Consider the following 17,002-nt stretch of genomic DNA (forward strand, 5'->3'; position numbering starts at 1 on the left):
AGATCTGATATTAACTCGCTGTGTGTTCTTGGGCAAGTCACTTCACTTCTCTGGACTTCATCTACAAAACAGAGAGGCGTGAACTAGAAGTTCACCAAGACCCTTTCCAGCTCTAATGTTTTGTGATAGCTTAGACTTCTTTAAAAACCTGTCACAGGGAGAGACTGTAGCACCTCGAAGAGCCTGGGCTCCCCATCTCCTCCCCAGGCCCCAGCCTGAGTCCCCAGCACCATAGGGCCCAATCCCCTCTTCAACACATTCCCCACACTGTAGCCACAGAGAACCTTCTAGACAAGCTCTTTGGGGTAGACCCCGCCCTCCTGGAAATCCTCAGTGACCACACCTTTTCTCTTCTTCAACCCATTCCCCACACTGTAGCCACAGAGAACCTTCTAGACAAGCTCTTTGGGGTAGACCCCGCCCTCCTGGAAATCCTCAGTGACCACACCTGTGTGAGCGGCCCCATCGCTCCGCCTCCTCCAGCCTCACTGCTCCACACGAAGGTCACACTGACCTTCTCTTGATTGTTCAAAACATCCCAGGCTCTGTTCAGCAGCAGTCTTCTCTGCCTTGGTGAAACTTACCACCCCTGATGTCTTAGCTTAAATAGTGCACCTCGGGAGAGGATTGCTCGGATCCCCAGTACATATTAGGCCCCTCGTCCCTTCTGCAGAAGCACACCCTTTCATTCAGGCATCTCTCTCAGGCTATTACACTATTTGTCTATAAAGTCCTAGAGGGGAGGGCCCAGGTCTGTTTGTTCCCCACTGGGATTCCCGAGTCAGAGCTCGATGTGGGATACCGAAGAAAAAATGAAAGCATACACACAAAAGCAAGATGCCAACCTCTTCCTCCCTGTTTATGGGTCTCTTCCCTGTCTGGGGAACTCGTGAAGGTCTCGTGATTTAACACAGTCGGACTGGGCATGGGGCCTTGGCCTCCCCTGGGGCAGGCTGATCCCACACCTCTGGCCTCCATTCTTCCCCTGAGCCACCTGTCTCCTCCCTAGGACCGCATTATCTTGGGATCCAACAGCGCCTACCTCTACATTGGGTTTCCTTCAGAGAGAGGCAATGAAGACTTGAACAGGTTTGACTATGACTTTTTCCAGCTGGAGAGAGCGGCTGCAGAAGGAGTGAGCGTGGACAAGCTCGGTGAGCAGCCCAGCGCCCTGCCTTCCCAGCATATTCCACGTGCTGATCTGAAAGCAACGGCTTTCTCTGTGTGCGCTCCTGCCTTCCTTAAGAAAATCATCTTTTACTGTTTCAAAGGGCAATGTTTGGAAAGTTAAAATAGATTTCCATGTAGATGTAGAAATGAGGGCATGTCAAAGATTTAATTCATTAAACTGTTTCTTTAGGGCACCTGGGTGGCTCAGATGGTTAAGCGTCTGCCTTCAGCTCAGGTTGTGATCCCCGAGTCCTGGGATCGAGTCCCCACATCGGGCTCCTGGCTCGGCGGAGAGCCTGCCTCTCCCCCTGCTCATGCTCTATCTCGTGTCTCAAATGAATAAATAAAATCTTAAAAAAAATAAAAAACGGTTTCTTTAATAAATGGAGTAGAGAAGAGAGTGGTATATCCAGTTGACCCTTGAACAACACGGGTTTGAACTGCATGGGTCCACTTATATGTGGATTTTTTTTTTTTAAATAAATACAGCATAGTTCTGTAAATGTATTTTCTCTTCCTTAGGATTTTCTTCTCTCTAGTGTACTTTGTTGTAAGAACACAGCATATAATACATAGAATAGACAAAATTTGTATTCATCAATTGCTTCTTGGTGAGTCTTCCAGCCAACAACAAGCTACTAGTAGGTACGATTTGGGGGAGTCAAAAGTTGAGTGGATTTTTGACTCTAAGGGGGGTCAGGGCCCCAACCAATAGTTTAGTGAGTGGACACTGGGACATCCCCTTAGGGGATCAGAATCCCTACACAAGGCTCTGCTAGGACATTTAAAGGACAGTCATCCCTTTTGCCTTATTTCCGTGTTCTGGAGGTTCTTCTCCAGAGCCTCCCCTGCACTTCACAGCCGCCATGTGGCTCTCACACACAATTCCCACTGCATCGTGGCCAGTCCACCTGTCCTCAGTGCCTGGACACGTTCCGCCCTCCTTCCCCGGAGCCGCTTGCCATGGTGGGGAAGCAGTGTGTGGGCAATTCTCAATTTTGAAGCAATTTCTTGAGACGTACAGAAAAGTTTCAAGAGTCGTGCATAGGACTCTCATACACACCTGAGTTCCTGTGTCAACATTTACTATACTTGCTTTATTATATATCTGTAATGTATGTATATATATGTAAATATGTGTATACATCATCTTTAAATATATATATAATTTTTTCCTAATCATTTGAGAGTAAGTGGGTTGAGAGTAATCATTGAAAGTAATTGAGAGTAATATGGGCTTGATGCATATTTAACTAATTGTTCATGTCAACAGTGTCCTTTATAACAACAACAAATTCAAGTCCAACATCCAAATAAGGACCACATTCAGTTGTCACGTCTTTGGTCTCCTTAAACCTGGTAAAGGTCTTTGTCTTTCATGACCTTGATGTTTTTAAAGAGTAAAGGCCAGTTGTTTAGCAAAATGTTCCTTAATTTATCTTTTTGGTGGCTGCCCGGTTTCTCCACTGTGAAGTTACTAATTCTTTTTAATTAATATATTTTTTAAGATTTTATTTTTATTTATTTGACAGAGAGACAGCGAGAGAAGTGGGAGAGGGAGAAGCAGGCTTCCTGCTGAGCAGGGAGCCCCATGTGGGGCTCGATCCCAGGACCCTGGGATCATGACCTGAGCTGAAGGCAGATGCTTAATGACTGAGCCACTCAGGCGCCCCTTTAATTAATATTTTATGAGAGACTTAGATATGTAGATACCCTACATCTCGTCATACTTTCATCCATTAGTTTTATCATCCTTTGATCATTCTTGGCTTGGATTATGATGATGACTTTTGTCAAATGGTGAATTTCTAGCTAGACCCTTTCTTCTACATTCAGTTGAAAAAATCCACTGTGAAGAAGAAATGGTCTCTATTTGCTTATTCACTTATTTATGTCAATGTGAACTCACAGAATCCAATTTTACACAATGGGTTTTAATCTGTTGCTTTCAGGGTTTTTTTTGATGCACAAACTGTCCTAGATATGGCCTGAGGAGTCCCTTCAAGCTGACTTCCATGTCTTCCTGACATGTCCCCATCGTTCCTTGAACACCAGCTTCCTTTATGGCAGAAGAACATATTCTAGGTTCATCTGTGGACTCTCAGTCCCAGCACTGGAGTTAGGCACTTCTCCCAGCATCCTGACTCCTTTTGGTTGAGAATGGCATTTATAAATCAAGATCTGAGGCTGGGTATGCAGACCGCTCTATTGATATAAAGATATGTCTCTATGGACAGAGAGATGTACATCTCCCACACACATATGGAGAGCTTTGTCTATATCCACAAAACCATGAGTTCATATATGATAACTTCCAATTCCAGTTCAATGCCCCAGGAGTTAGTCTAGTTTTCCCTTGGTGTGGAAAACTTTTAATATAATATTTATGTTCCATTTTTCTCCATCTGTCCTCTGGATTCCATCCCCCAGAGCAGAGGGAGAGGGAGAAGCAGATGCCACGATGAGCAGGAAGCCCCACGCGGGACTCGGCCCCAGCACCCCGAGATCATGACCTGAGTCGAAGGCAGACCCTTAACCAAGCCACCCAGGCGCCCCCACCCCAGCACCTTCTTTATCATTTGTCCCTGCAGAGTCCCCTCCTCTGCACTATCAAATGCTATGGGTCGTTCCCATCACACAAACATGCTCCACTATCTTCCATCAGAAAACTAAACAAACCCCTACCTTGACCCATGCCCCCCTTTAGCTATGCCATATTGCTTTTTATTCCCTTTGATAGAAAACTAGTCAGCTATTCCCACTTTCTCATCTCTCAGGCACGGCCTGGCCTCCTCCAGCCGGCCTCCGTCCCGACCATTCCTAGACGCTGTGCACTCTGTGTTCTAGATCAGTAGACACCTGTCCACGCCCATCTCACTGAGGTCTGGGCAACGTTTTGCACTGTTGAGTACTCTCTCCCGTATGAAATATTTTCCTCTTGGAACAACACGCCCTCTTGGTTTCCTTCCAGGCTGCTGCTCCCACATCCCCTTTCCTGGCTCCCCCTCATCTGAGCCATGTTGAGCTTGGACCTTGGGACTCTTCTCCAGATGGATGCTCCCCCAGGTCCTCATCCAGCCTCAGTGGCGCTCAGCACCATCTTATGGAAACGACCCTCAGCAACCATTTCTTGCTATCTACTTGCGCTCTGCTTGGCATCTTCATCCAGCTGCCTTCCCGATAGTTCCACCTGCATGTCCCACAGACGTCTCAACCACTCACTGCACCCTATTTTCACACCCAAATTTACCACATTGGCCTCCTCCCTTCCCTCACTTCATGATCCAGTCCACCTTTCCTCCATCGGCTTGCACTGCCATTTCTCTGCAAGCCACCTTCTTCTCTTGCCTGTTACTCTCGGACTGAAAATTATTCATCAACTTCTCAGTGTAAGAATAAAATCCAAACTCCTTACCATGGCCTTGAAGGCCCTATATGACCCACCACAGCCTCATCTCACACCACTCTCTCCTTACCTCACTTTGAAACTTCCTGGTCTCCTTGTGCTCCTGCAGCACACACCAAGCCCTGTTCTGCCTCAGGGCCTTTGTACTTGTTGCTTGTTTTCCTTTGCCTCTTCAGCTCATTCTCAGCTTTCAACCCTCAGTTGAAATCTTACCTTTCAGATAGATCTTCCCCTTTCTTGGTCTCATCCAGTTACTCTCTCTTACATAATTCTATTTCCTTCTAACATTTATCACATTTAAAATTTTACTTATTGCTTTACTTGATTATTTTCTATTCATCCATGTGAGAATATCAGCTCTAACTGGGATTTTTTTCTCTTGTTCATCCATTTATTTATATCTTCTTTCATTAAGTATTAGCTGAGCTCCTACTATGTGCTAGATGTGGTTTTAAGTCCTGGGGATCCTTCCCTGCTTTACAGAGCTGACAGGAGTATGTTCACTCCCTAATCTCCAGAGGGCCCTCAGTGAGTATTTGTTGTATGAATGATGAATGAGATAAATTGAATCAGTCCCCACACAGAAGCTTAGTTATGCATGTGTGTGGCCAAGGGCCCAAATGCGGGCACCTCCCTGCTCTGTCTGGGAACACAGCCACCCCAGGAGCGTCATGCCCCGGACATCAGGTCCCTCCCAGGCGAGGGCAGACTGGGATGTGAGCTCCCCACTCACCTCCTAGCCCCACCCAGCGGCCTTGTGAGCCTACAGAAGCTGTGACCCAATAACTAGAGAGACCCAGTGTGAGGCTGGACAGATGGTTGGAGAGATGGTGATGGACAGTGTCCAGGCCCTGGACTAGAGAAAATCCAGCCTTGGGTTTCTGAGTCTAAGATATTCCTTCTGCTCTCAACCTGCCTTCCACCCCCCAGCAATAATCTGGGATTCCTCAGAGTCAAGAGCATTCAAAGCTCTGACACTGCCCTTCCTTGCATCAGGGAGGCTCCGGAGCACCTTCCCCGTCTCCCACACCCAGGCCTGGGTGGCTTTGCTCAGGGCTCTCCTGGGGTATGGGCGAACTGGCACTCCACGGAAAGCTTTGTGCTGTGCTGGGCCCCTGGGTGGAGGAGCGGCTCATACGTGCCAGGGCCAGCCCTTTCCTGGAGAACACTAGCTTGCCTGAACTTGCCTGAAAACCATGAGTGGAGGGCACTGGGATGCACCCACACGCATGCAAAACAGTCTCTCCCTTTTCCCTATACCAGTTTTTTCCTCCGAATTTCAGCAAAATAAACGGATGCGAAATTCACCTCCTTACTCCTTTTCTGCTGCAGTTCCTGACCCAAACAAACAAGGCTCTGGAGCACCAAGCCTACATACTCCATTTACTCCTGCACACCTTCTTCCCCCGCCCAGGGCTAGTGGCGCAACGAGGTGCAACAAGCGCATGACCCTTGGTTGAAAGCACTCGGCATCTGTGAAGACTGCGGGTCCTCAACAAGGCAGTAGTGGACAGTTCTGCGGAGCCAGACCTCAGGGCCACAGGGCACGGTGTGGACCCGTGGGCAGGAAATCCCTAGAGTTGAGAGTCCCTGACACAAGGCAGCGCCAGCCTGGGTCTGGCAGGGGGACTGTCCGTCCCACCATCTCCAGGACCCCCAGCTGCAAACTGCCCAAGGGACAGAAGTAAGAACAGGTTACCTGCTTTTCAAGAGGAAGCCCCAGACCTTCATGCAGCCAACCATGCTTTATGCTCCCCACCCTCCTCCCGGGACAATCTGCAGCTGCTTTGATCAAGGACCCTGAGACCACAAATGGGAACCAGAGGCAGGGATCCTCCTGTCGTGACACTGCCGAGATTCATGGGTTGAGATGAGTAGCTATTTAAGAGAGAGTCGGGTGGTGGTTTTTCTCCACACTTACTTGGTTTGGGGTTTTTTTTTCAAGATTTCACTTATTTGAGAGAGAGAGAGAGAGAGCACGTGCATGAGTGGGGGGGGCAGAGGGAGGGGGAGAGGCAGGCTCCCCGCTGAGCAGGGAGCCCCACGCGGGACTCGATCCCGGGACTCCAGGATCATGACCTGAGCCGAAGGCAGATGCTTAGCCCACTGAGCCACACAGACACCCCTGGGTTTTTTTTGTTTTGTTTTTTTAATTACATGCTTATAATTTTTAAATGCAGACATTTGATGAACAATCAAATGAATGAGCGAGCATATGAATTCCCTTGTGGCTGACAAGTGTCCCAGAACAGGTGGCCAGCGCTCAGGAGCACTGTGCTATCTTCCTAGGGGCCGCAGGCCACGGGGAGGGGAACGCAGACCCCAGCGTGCTGGCCGTGTTCCAGGACTATGTCAAACTGATGCCGCTGGTGGCGGAAGCGAATCAGATGGGCGAAGAGCTGGAGAAGGTAAGAGCTAGGAGACGGTACAGTGCCAGGTCCAGGAAAGGCCCCGGGGAACAAGGTCCACGGCCCCTCACGCCACTGCTCCAGCTGTCTCCGTGGTATGGACAGGGACATCGGGGCCTGGAGAGGTCAGGACCCGGGACCCCACCGTGAGCCAGTGACAGAACCCAGGTCAACACCCAGAACTCACCAGTCCCAGCCGCTAGCACCATTCCTTCCACCTCTGGCCACTGAGGCCGCCACGGCCACCAGGGCCCCAGACCCCAGGGCCCCAGACCAATGCTTGCCTGCCAAACCACCCCATCCCAGATTGCCCTCCAGTGGGGTTTCTCTGGGCCCAGCACCCCAAAGCCTTCTAGGCCACAGAGAGGACCTGAGCGGGGGTTGGCCCCCTGGATACAGGATCCCAATCCTCAGGAAACTTGCAAGAGACTTACACGTTTTGGGAGTGTCAGAGAAAGGGAAAGACAGGCAGGGTGACTTAGGATAAAGTGTTTCTCTTGCCAGGGACTCAGAATGGAACTGAAGGTGAAGAATTTAGCGTCGTCAGACTCTAGGGGCTACGACCTACAGAAAGAGGTCATGGTGAAAGTGACCCACCAAAGGACTCACGAGGTGAGGACGCCTCTGGGGACGGGGTTTCTGAGGCACTCTCCCAGGGACAGAGTTCAGTTCACCCCTACAGCCTGTGGAGACCCAGTGAAAGGACACCATGTGTTCTGAGTGTGAGCTGGGACTCTGTGGACAGTGTCTGGGGACAGAAGACCCCTCCTCTGTGTTTCCCTCCTGGGCCTCTCTCCCACACGGCACCAAGTCCTGGGAATGGTCCCGATCAGCAGCACTGAATACTTTGTTTTGGTTTTTTTTTTCTCTTTTTATTTATTTATTTGAGAGAGAAAGAGCATGAGCAGGAGAGGGAGAAGCATGCTTCCCGCGGAGCAGGGAGCCCGATACGGGACTCGATCCCAGGACCCTGGGATCATGACCTGAGCCGAAGGCAGATGCTTAACCAACTGAGCCACCCAGGTGCCCTATTTTTAACATGACTTAAAGGCTTGAGTACCAGAAGGGAGCCTGAGAGTTTATCCAACTGATGGTGGTGTCTGTGTGCAAGCAAGACAGAGACAGAGAGACGAGCCCGTCTGGAGCAATGAGAAAATCTGCACTCCTATTAAGATTCCAGAAAAGGCCGTGGCTGATCCATTCCTATGTTTGCCTTTGCTCACTGGCAGGAGGGTCCCCTTCAGGTACCTAAGACCCCTTGCCTTTCCCTCTGCCCAACAGAAAAGACTGGGGCGCTCTTTGGGTGTCCCTTATGTATTTTTGCCTTCGGAGCATGCCCCGGACCTCTGGCTCCAGCCCGACACACTCTCCTTAGCCCATCTTCTGAGACGAGCCCCGAATTCTCTGGGGGCCTCCGGGTGGGCTGCTCCCTCCCAAATCCACGGCCGGAGTTGGCAAACGTGCCGCTGGCGAAGGGGACCATCCGTCACTAGATGATCTGCTCTACCGAGCAACGAGCTGTTCCTTCTCTGGGTTTCACACTTCCGCTCGTTCCCCCAAAGTTGTCGAAATCTTCTGGGTCAAGCCCGCTGTGTAAAATCTTCTTAAAATTGTGAAATGCGACACACAGGGAAAGATAGGGGCCTGTGTGTGTGTTTTCTGCCAGGTGCTGGGGTCACAAGGTCACAGCTCGAGTTTAACGGGCCCCCAGGCTGGGACGGCCCAGGGAGCAAACCTGAGCCAGGCCAGTCTCCACCCCGAACTTCTGAGACATGTTCCTGTTCTTTTCAGTCTCTTCATCTGACCAGCGCCACAGTGGCCTCCTCTGAATCTCCTGGGGTGAGGAGAGAGGGGAGACATGTTCCATCCCTTCACGTCACTGTAGCAAAGTCGCTCACCGCCGGGGAGGCTCGAGCAACAAAGCTTTATCTCTCACAGCTCTGGAGGCTGGAAGCCCAAAATCGTGGCATGGGCAGATTTGCTATCCAGTGAGGGATGGCTTCATGGGTCAGAGCAGACATCTTCTCGCTGGGTCCTCGCATGATGTTAGGGCCCTGGGAGGGTTCTGGGGCTGCCTTCGTAAGGGCGCTAACTCCATTCATGAGGGCTCCGCCCTCATGAGCTGGTCACTTCGCATATGCTCTGCTTCCTCATCCCATCACATCAGGGGTTAGGTTCCAACGTATGGATTTGGGGGGACCTAACATTCAGTCCAGAGCAGCAGGCTTGATGCCGGCTCACCGCACACCCCCAGGGCAGCTCTCGGGGGTCTTGGTCTGAGACACCCACCCTGGGAGTCAACCTGGACTTCTGTGAGGCCTTCGGAGCTGAATCCTCAATGTGTGTGTGATTATGCTTTTGTTTCTTGTGTTTTCTAGAAGGTGCCATGAGGACAGAGAAGCTTTGGTGATCCAGTGTTCCACATGCCTCTCTGGGGCCAGGCATGCCCCCCGAGTTGGGGTTGGCAGTTTCCTACTGTCTTGTCAGACCTTGTTTCAAGGAGATCTGTAGTTTTTAAAAACTGTTTTTTCATGTGATTCTGTGTTCCAAGGCTTATTGTTTATTATGGTTTAAGGTGATTTGAAAACACTTTATTCAGCCTCTTCTATTATTAGCAGGAAGGTTACCTGAATCACACAGGCTGCCCTGGCCAGAAATAGAAGGCAAAGCCGTGTTTTTGCATCTTAGGGTTAAGCGTATCCTGGGGGACAGCACTGGCTGGCTTCTGTAGAAACCACACTGGGCTCCCTTGTAAGGGGCTGGGTGCTAACAGAATTTATGGTGATTTTGTTTCTATTTTTCTTTCTTCTCAGAGGCTAATCTTACTGATCTGTCATCTTCAAGCCTGTCCATTTCACCTTTTAAAAGTATCAGTGACCTTTCCTCGAAAGAAGGTACTCCTTCCCCAGGAGCCCACCTGAAATGTTGGCGGTTGGTCATTCTGGGAATGCTCTGTAGGTCTGGTTCTGAAGGCTCGAAGAACAGCCTGGTGCAGAGCGGCAATGTGGAGAGACACACTCGGCACGTTTTTGGTGGCTGGTCTTGCAAACGTTCGCCTCAGACTGCGAACCGTGAATGCCACTGGGAGGAGACAGGACCCACGGGCTGCTCATGTGACCATCAGAGTCACGTCCCAGACAATTCAGGAGCTGGCCAGGGCCACGGGAGGAGATGGAGGTTGTCTACACTGGAAAGGCTAGCCGCACTCACTTTTCAGGAGTTCCTGTGCAAAAGCTTCCAGCCAGGGAGTCTGTGCCCAGGGTCACACCTGCTGGTCCCACAGAGCCTCGCTGACCTGTCACAGGGCCCGAAGTCTGCTCTCCGCAAGGAGGGATGCAGCGGACTGATGATCTGGGTTCCCATGATCTTAGCTCCTTAGCCTAAAGGTCTTGAAAAAGCCCACACTCTCTGGAACTTGTGTTGTGCTCTGTCCACATAGCATTTGCCACGGCCACATTCGCAGGGACACTTGGAGGACAGGGCTGTGCCTCACTGTACTCGAGGCAGACAAGAAAAGAAAAAAGTCTTTTAGTGTCTTTTTTCTTAGGGAAGTAAGGTTGAATCAGGTTCCAATTTGATGAGGCCAAATCATGACTAAATGAGCTTTGCTTTAACTCTGTTGTGTTGCCTCTTACCCTCCTTCTAGGGAGCCTCCTCTGTTCTCTCTTCAGGCTGTAGGCAGTTCAGGCAGTTTACACAAAAGCCCAAGTCTCTTAACAATCCTAAGCAAAGAGGCAGGCAGGCAGGGGCTCTGGCCTGAGGGCTCAGTCCCCTTGGGTACCCACAGCAACCTTTTTGTCTTTCTGAAGAGGTAACAGGCTCAGGAAGGGGGCAAGAGGACTGCAAGGTCCTGTGACCCAGGGACCAAGCTGACCATCAACTCACTGTCTTTGTTGGGACTCGACGAAAGTTTCCGGTCACTGGGCCACCTCGGGCTTCTGGGCTACTGGATGGTTGATCTCTCATGGCAAGTTAGTAAGGCAGCATTTTAGTTTCTAGGCTTTGGTCTTTGTGAGCTTGATGGGAGTTGATGTGAGAAACACATCACAGTTGATGTGAGAGACACATTGGAAAGTGGTCCAAATTGGTTTGCAAACTTGTAGGCTTGGGGTTGACTCTGGACTGTGAAGATTTCACCAAGGAAAATGGCACCTTGAGGAGGCCATGTCTGGGCAGCCAGCTGGCTCTCCCTGGGTAGGAGCCCCTCTCCCCCCTGGGAACCTACCTAGGTCTCCACCGCTAGCTCAATTATCGCATGAAGCGGTTATATTGCTGTCTCCTCCTCAAGAAGATTGTGAGCTCCTTGAATGTCTCTTGAATGAATGAATTCCACAGCTGGTAACATCCCCTGTCTTTTCTTCAGAGAAGTTGGCCATCTCTTGAGGAGTCTCAATGATCCCCTTTGATGACACAATCCTAACTTGCTTCGGTCCCGGCTAACACCTGTGGTCCATGTTCTCTTTCTCTGTTTGCAGAGCATGTGGTGAGGAGGATGTGGTATTTGACCCTTCAGAGTTGCTGGGCAAGAGGATGGATTTCCAGATTGGCCTCGTGCAGTGCTTTGGCATCAAGTGGCTCAAGGAAGGCGCAGAGCGGGGCATTCAGATGGGGTACCAGCCTGCCCCATGGAGCTGTGTGCATACACCACCCCCCCTTGTGGGCCCTGGTGGGAGGGAGTCTTTCCTTAAGTTTAAAAATGAGTGTATCATGAAATTTTCTTAAGTTTCTCTGCTTGCTCAACCCCAACATGAGTATTTCCCCGTCTGTTTAATGGAAGCCCCACCTACTTCTAGGTTGCTGGACTGTAAGCCATGTGTGCTGAGTGAAGCAGAAGAGATTTTAATTATCTGATAGAATACCCAGTAAAGCTGTATTATCTACATGGAATAGTTTGGGGTTTTTTTGAGTTGGAAACAAAAGGACTATATCACAATATGGTGAAAGCACTAGATAGGCTTAATTAGGCTAAAAAGATTTTAAGCGATAAAGGGAAGGTTTAAAGGACAAAAACCAAACCACCACCTCACATGGAAAATTAACACTTTTTGATTATTGAAGTAGAAAGTATTTATCAAAGTGTTTATCCATTTCCTTCCATTTCATTTTCCTTTTTGTTAGACATGTAATACTCTCCATATAGTGATGCTTCTCACAGTAAGTAGCTGAAACGTTGGGGGTAGCACTCGCGAGAAGCAATTACAGGTCACCCTGTATCGAATGACCAATGCAGGCCATTGTTCTTGGGCTCATCTGATCCTTTTCTTTATAAATGTGTCCCTTCTGGTTTTAAATCGTGTTTTCTGTTCTTTTCTCAGGTACAGAATTTATGATCTTTCAAGCACTTTCTATACCAAGCCTGTATGGAAAATTGTGAATCCCCAAATAGAAGAAACTGTCCAATTTACAGCTTTAAATGCATCTCAGGAGTTTCTGAATTATTTACAAACAAATGCTCTCATTGTTGATTTATGGGGTCTTCAAGGTACCCTGTTTACTTCCTCTTTGGCATGATGCCTTCTTCCATCAGATATCATGTCAGCGTATCTAGGGCTGCCAAGGGAGGGACGGAGGGACGGAGGGGGTCAGGGTCTTAACAGCCAAGAGTCATCTTCTCCTGGGTCCCTAGGCTCTAGTCCATGGGGGATTATATGGTTTAAATCTCTTCATACGACACTGGGGCCAGACAGCAGAGGTTTCTTTCCTTGATGGTGTCTGCCCACCAACATTGCAGAAGGCTGTGCCCAACTGAGCTGCTCTCAGCCGGACCCCATGGTCACAAGTGAAGGCCACATCATGGTGGACACCAAGAAAATTTCCCCAGTGATGGATACAGGCCAGGTGTGCACATTTATGTGGCAAATAGACATGGCAGATGATGAAATCCCAGGTGATAGCCTCTTAGGGATCAGTGTTCCTTCCACTTGACAAGTGTTTTCTTGATTTACTCCTGTGTTTGAGGGGCTTAAACCCTGCTCACCAACCACCACCCCCATCTAGTTGTCCCCTGGTAATAAAAATTGCCCGTCCCAAAGGGTACACAAAAAATCCAGCAAAAGGCTAAACGGACATGTTTTTTGTAGACCACCTCAAATCAGATATCAGAACTTTATATGAAGTTGCTCAAGTTAGAACAGGAGATGGAACTGCTCAGAAACGTTAACAGAGCCTTGAGAGAGGAAAATGTGCTGCTCAAACACTCACTTGAGAAAGCTGGTTCTGCTCAACAAGGTGAGAGGCAACCCAAGTCTTGGTTGTTTACTTTCTAAACTCCCACATCTGAGAGGTGTGTTTGTATTTCTAAGAAATTTACTTTTTAATGAGTTGGCCTAGATCTTGTTTCATTAAAAAATGCAGAATTTTTTTTTCCTTCTGCCGGGTAAGAGTTCTCTGGAGGAGTCTCCATCGGTGTTTGATAAATGCTGCTGGTGGAATGCCACCAAAGTAAATACCCAGACACTTGGAGGAACAGATGATTAAATAAATATTATCTTTTCCCGCTACCTCAGCAAAGAAGCCTTCAGATAGCGGGAAGGTCACTCAGACGCCAGCACAACTCCCCGCAGCCGGAGAGATTCATCACACGTCCGCTCAGCGAGCCAGCTCTGACAGAGAGTTGGCCAAAGCTCTGAAGGTCTTCTACCAAAGCCTGAATGCGGCAAGAGGACAGTTTCTCAGACTGAGACATTATAAACCTCCTGTGAGTAACCAGAATCCTGGGAGCAAACGCAATCTTTCTCCATTAAATTCAGGCATTTGAGGGAATGGCATTGCTTGAGCTTAGGGAGGGGTGTGTGTGTTTCAGCAAAAGCAGGGTTGGGGGCCTGAACCATGTGTCCCCTGCTTTCTTGGGCAGCCATCTTTGCTCTTGCTTTTTTATTCCAGTGGGACATCTGGCTTCCAGGTATTGGCATTCATTGACTTTGTGATTAACAGAGTATCCCCGAAATGCAAATTGGGTTTATTGTTATAAACCAAATAAGATACTTTAGGAGAAAAATCATGATTACTTCAAGAGATTCAGAAAAAGCATATGATAAAATTCAGCATCTTACCATGATAAAAACTCTTAGCATATTAGGAATAAAATGTGCATTCCTTAATTTGATGAAGGCCATCTTAAACACAGAGCAAGCATGAGGCTGAGTGGCGAATCGCTGAATGCTCTCCCTTTTACATCAGGAAGAAGTCCAAGATGCTAGCAAAATTTACTTCTGTTTCCCACTGTACCTGAGGCTCTAGCCAGTGCCACAAGGCAAGAAATACAAGGTAGAAAGATTGAAAAGGGGAAAAAAAGTCATAGGAACAATAGCACATATTTATACATTATTTACTAAGTGTTTTACAGTTACTACCTCAATTCTACAACAACTTGATGCAGTAGGAACTAGGATTAGCCTTATTTTACAGTTCAGGGGTCTCAGGCACAAGAAGGGTTAAGTAACTTGTGTAAGGATACACGACTAGTTAAGTAGCAGGCCCAACCTCCAAACCCAGCAAGGGGCACTTCACAGTCTATATTCCTTCCTACTACCCCAGGCTGCCTCTGTTTTTATTCCCAGATGATATGTTTATGTAAATTAAAAATCCAGAAGAATCTAGAAATTAACTAATAGAATTGTAAAGTTGCTGGAAAGAAAATCAGTATTTAAAAATTAACTGCATTTGAATATAACAGCATCAACCAGAACTGCCTTGTATAAGAGATGCCATTTATAATTGTGTCAAATATATAAAGTACTCAGGCCTACAACTAACATAAAACTATGTTTAAAAAGCCCATAAAACTATGGACTTCTATGGAGAGCATTTTAAAACTCGCTTGAGAGATGTTAAGGAAGATCTAAATAAAGGACGAAACATGCCACGTCTGCATGGTTGGGAAGATTTGCTCTTGCAAATCTGTCACGTCTCCCTGAGATTCCGTATAATCCCAATCAAATGGAATGGGGTCTGACAAGATGATTCTGTAATTTAGATGGAATCGCAAAAGCAAAGAATGGCCAAGACCAAGACCCCAAAACAGCATGGGAAGATTGGCCACCTAACACCAAGGTCTGTTTTAATGCTACTGTACCAGATGGTAACACATCAGCCCCGATACACATAAAGTAACCAAATGAAAAGGACAGAGGCCCAGAAATAGATTCACTCAGGACTAGAGACTTGATAGGTGACTGATGAGGAGCCGCAGTGGATGTGGTGAGGATGGATTTTTCAACAAACGGTGCTAGAATACATACACAAAAGGAAAAACGAAACTGGAGTCTCACCTAAGACGATACCCAGAAATCACTTTCAGTCGACAACCAAGGACCCAACCACAGAAGGAAAGAGCCTGGACACACCCATGAGCTCACAGTGGGACAGGACAGGAAAGCAGCCGCTGTCAAGAAAAACACTGATGGACGCACCTACATTAAAATGGTAAACTTTGACCCAGATACCCAAATAAAGCCAAAAGAAGTTCGGAAGGGTTATTTACAACACATTTAACATATAGCAAACTAATATCCAAAGTAGGGAACTACACAAATCAAAAAGAGAAACAGCCCAGCGGAAACAAGAATTTAAAAAAAAAGGGATCAAAAAACCGAAACAGGAACTTCACAAAAGAAACAAAAAAACCTATAAATATACGGAAAAGTGCTTAACATCATTAGAAGTTTGGAAAACACTACCTGAAACCACAATGAAACAGTACCATAAACCCAACCGTACTGGCAAAATTTAGAAGTCTCAAAACCCCGAGTTGTGGCGATGGTCTGGAAAGAATGGAAATTGGAACGACCACTTAAAACACTTTTTTGTCATTTACCCTATAAAAGTTGAAGCTGCACCTACCCCAGAAGCCTGCCACTCTCCTCCAGAGTCTGCTGGTCCTGCAGAGGATTCAGCCCCAGTGCCCTGAAGCAGAGGTTCTCAAAGTGTGGTCCCCGGCCAACAGCTCCCGAACCATCGGGGTCTCAGAAATACAAACCCAGGGCCCCTGCCAGCCCTCCTAAGCCACACCCCTGATGTGCAGCCCCGAAGTCTGTGCTTTCACCAGCCCTCCAGGTGACTCTGCCTTAAACTGAAGTTTGAGAACCATCTCGCGAGGCATTCAATGTATGGAATGAATTCATTTCTCTCTTTCGCGTCCAGAATGGTACTCGTTATGCACCATTCTTGAGAGAATTGAGAAAACAGTCACGCAGATCATTTCCTGGTCTGTGGTTCAATGAGGAACCGGCTGAAAAACTCTGCAGACACCCACACCTATGCGCACTGGCTGTTCTTACCACCACCCCCAAAGTAGCCCCAAACTGGAAACGTCCCAATGCACACCCAGCGAAGACAGGTAAAGTACCGCACCCTCCATACCATGGAACTCCATCCTGCTGTGAAAGCAAACATACAACACGGGGAGTCTCAGCCCCGACCATGCTGACCTGCAAGTCATGAAAGGTACCACCCAGTAGGATTCCATAAATGATCAAGAAACAGGCAAAATAGACTGTTTAGGGGTGCACTGCAGGTAGCGAGTCAGGCTAGCAGTTGTGCCTGGGGGGAGAGTAGGGGGTGCGACCAGGAGGGGCTTGAGGGGCAGAGCTCTTTCTGGAGTAGGTGAATTCACTCTAACACATTACAGGTACTTGTTTGTGTGTTTATCTCACAATAACAAGAAAGAAAAGCTTTTAGGTGAAAAGCTAAAAATAAGCCACAGCCTGTTTGTATTATTTCTCATCAAATAGTATTCAGAATATATAAACAAATACCTTTAAGAGAATGAGGTGGTCAGAAAACACATTGGAGAAAATGGCTAAGGTACCTGAGCATCCATTTCATGAGTGATCCAGGAGACAGAAACCGAAAGGCCCCGCGGGGATGGGCTGGGCGCCCGCTGCCCCCTCCCATCTCAGCACTGCCACCCTCCAGCCCGCCCGCACCCCGGCAGCCTCTTCTCGGGCACCTGCTTCCCTGGGCGGGGGGACATGGCAGCCCACCCTCCCCCACCCACGGGAGAACCCCCAGCCCCACA

General features: G+C 48.3%; 2 protein-coding genes across 4 annotated transcripts in view; one reads left to right on the plus strand and one right to left on the minus strand.

Moving 5' to 3' along the window:
* Positions 1–17,002, minus strand: part of CDC42BPA (CDC42 binding protein kinase alpha) — a 727,403-nt gene that overhangs the window by 678,983 nt on the left and 31,418 nt on the right. The window lies entirely within an intron of this gene.
* The window catches only part of LOC102740653 (kinesin-like protein KIF28P), a 66,178-nt gene that overhangs the window by 48,781 nt on the left and 395 nt on the right, over positions 1–17,002 (plus strand). Inside the window, 9 exon segments of the mRNA XM_081823177.1 lie at positions 1,010–1,154; positions 6,866–6,984; positions 7,489–7,596; positions 8,776–8,972; positions 11,460–11,594; positions 12,300–12,466; positions 12,716–12,822; positions 13,065–13,212; positions 13,491–13,681. Of these exon segments, the coding sequence (XP_081679303.1) occupies positions 1,010–1,154; positions 6,866–6,984; positions 7,489–7,596; positions 8,776–8,972; positions 11,460–11,594; positions 12,300–12,466; positions 12,716–12,822; positions 13,065–13,212; positions 13,491–13,681 (1,317 nt within the window).

This window comes from Leptonychotes weddellii, chromosome 6 (assembly GCF_054177405.1).
Source record: "Leptonychotes weddellii isolate Sample4059 chromosome 6, ASM5417740v2, whole genome shotgun sequence".
NCBI classification, from domain to species: Eukaryota; Metazoa; Chordata; class Mammalia; order Carnivora; family Phocidae; genus Leptonychotes; species Leptonychotes weddellii.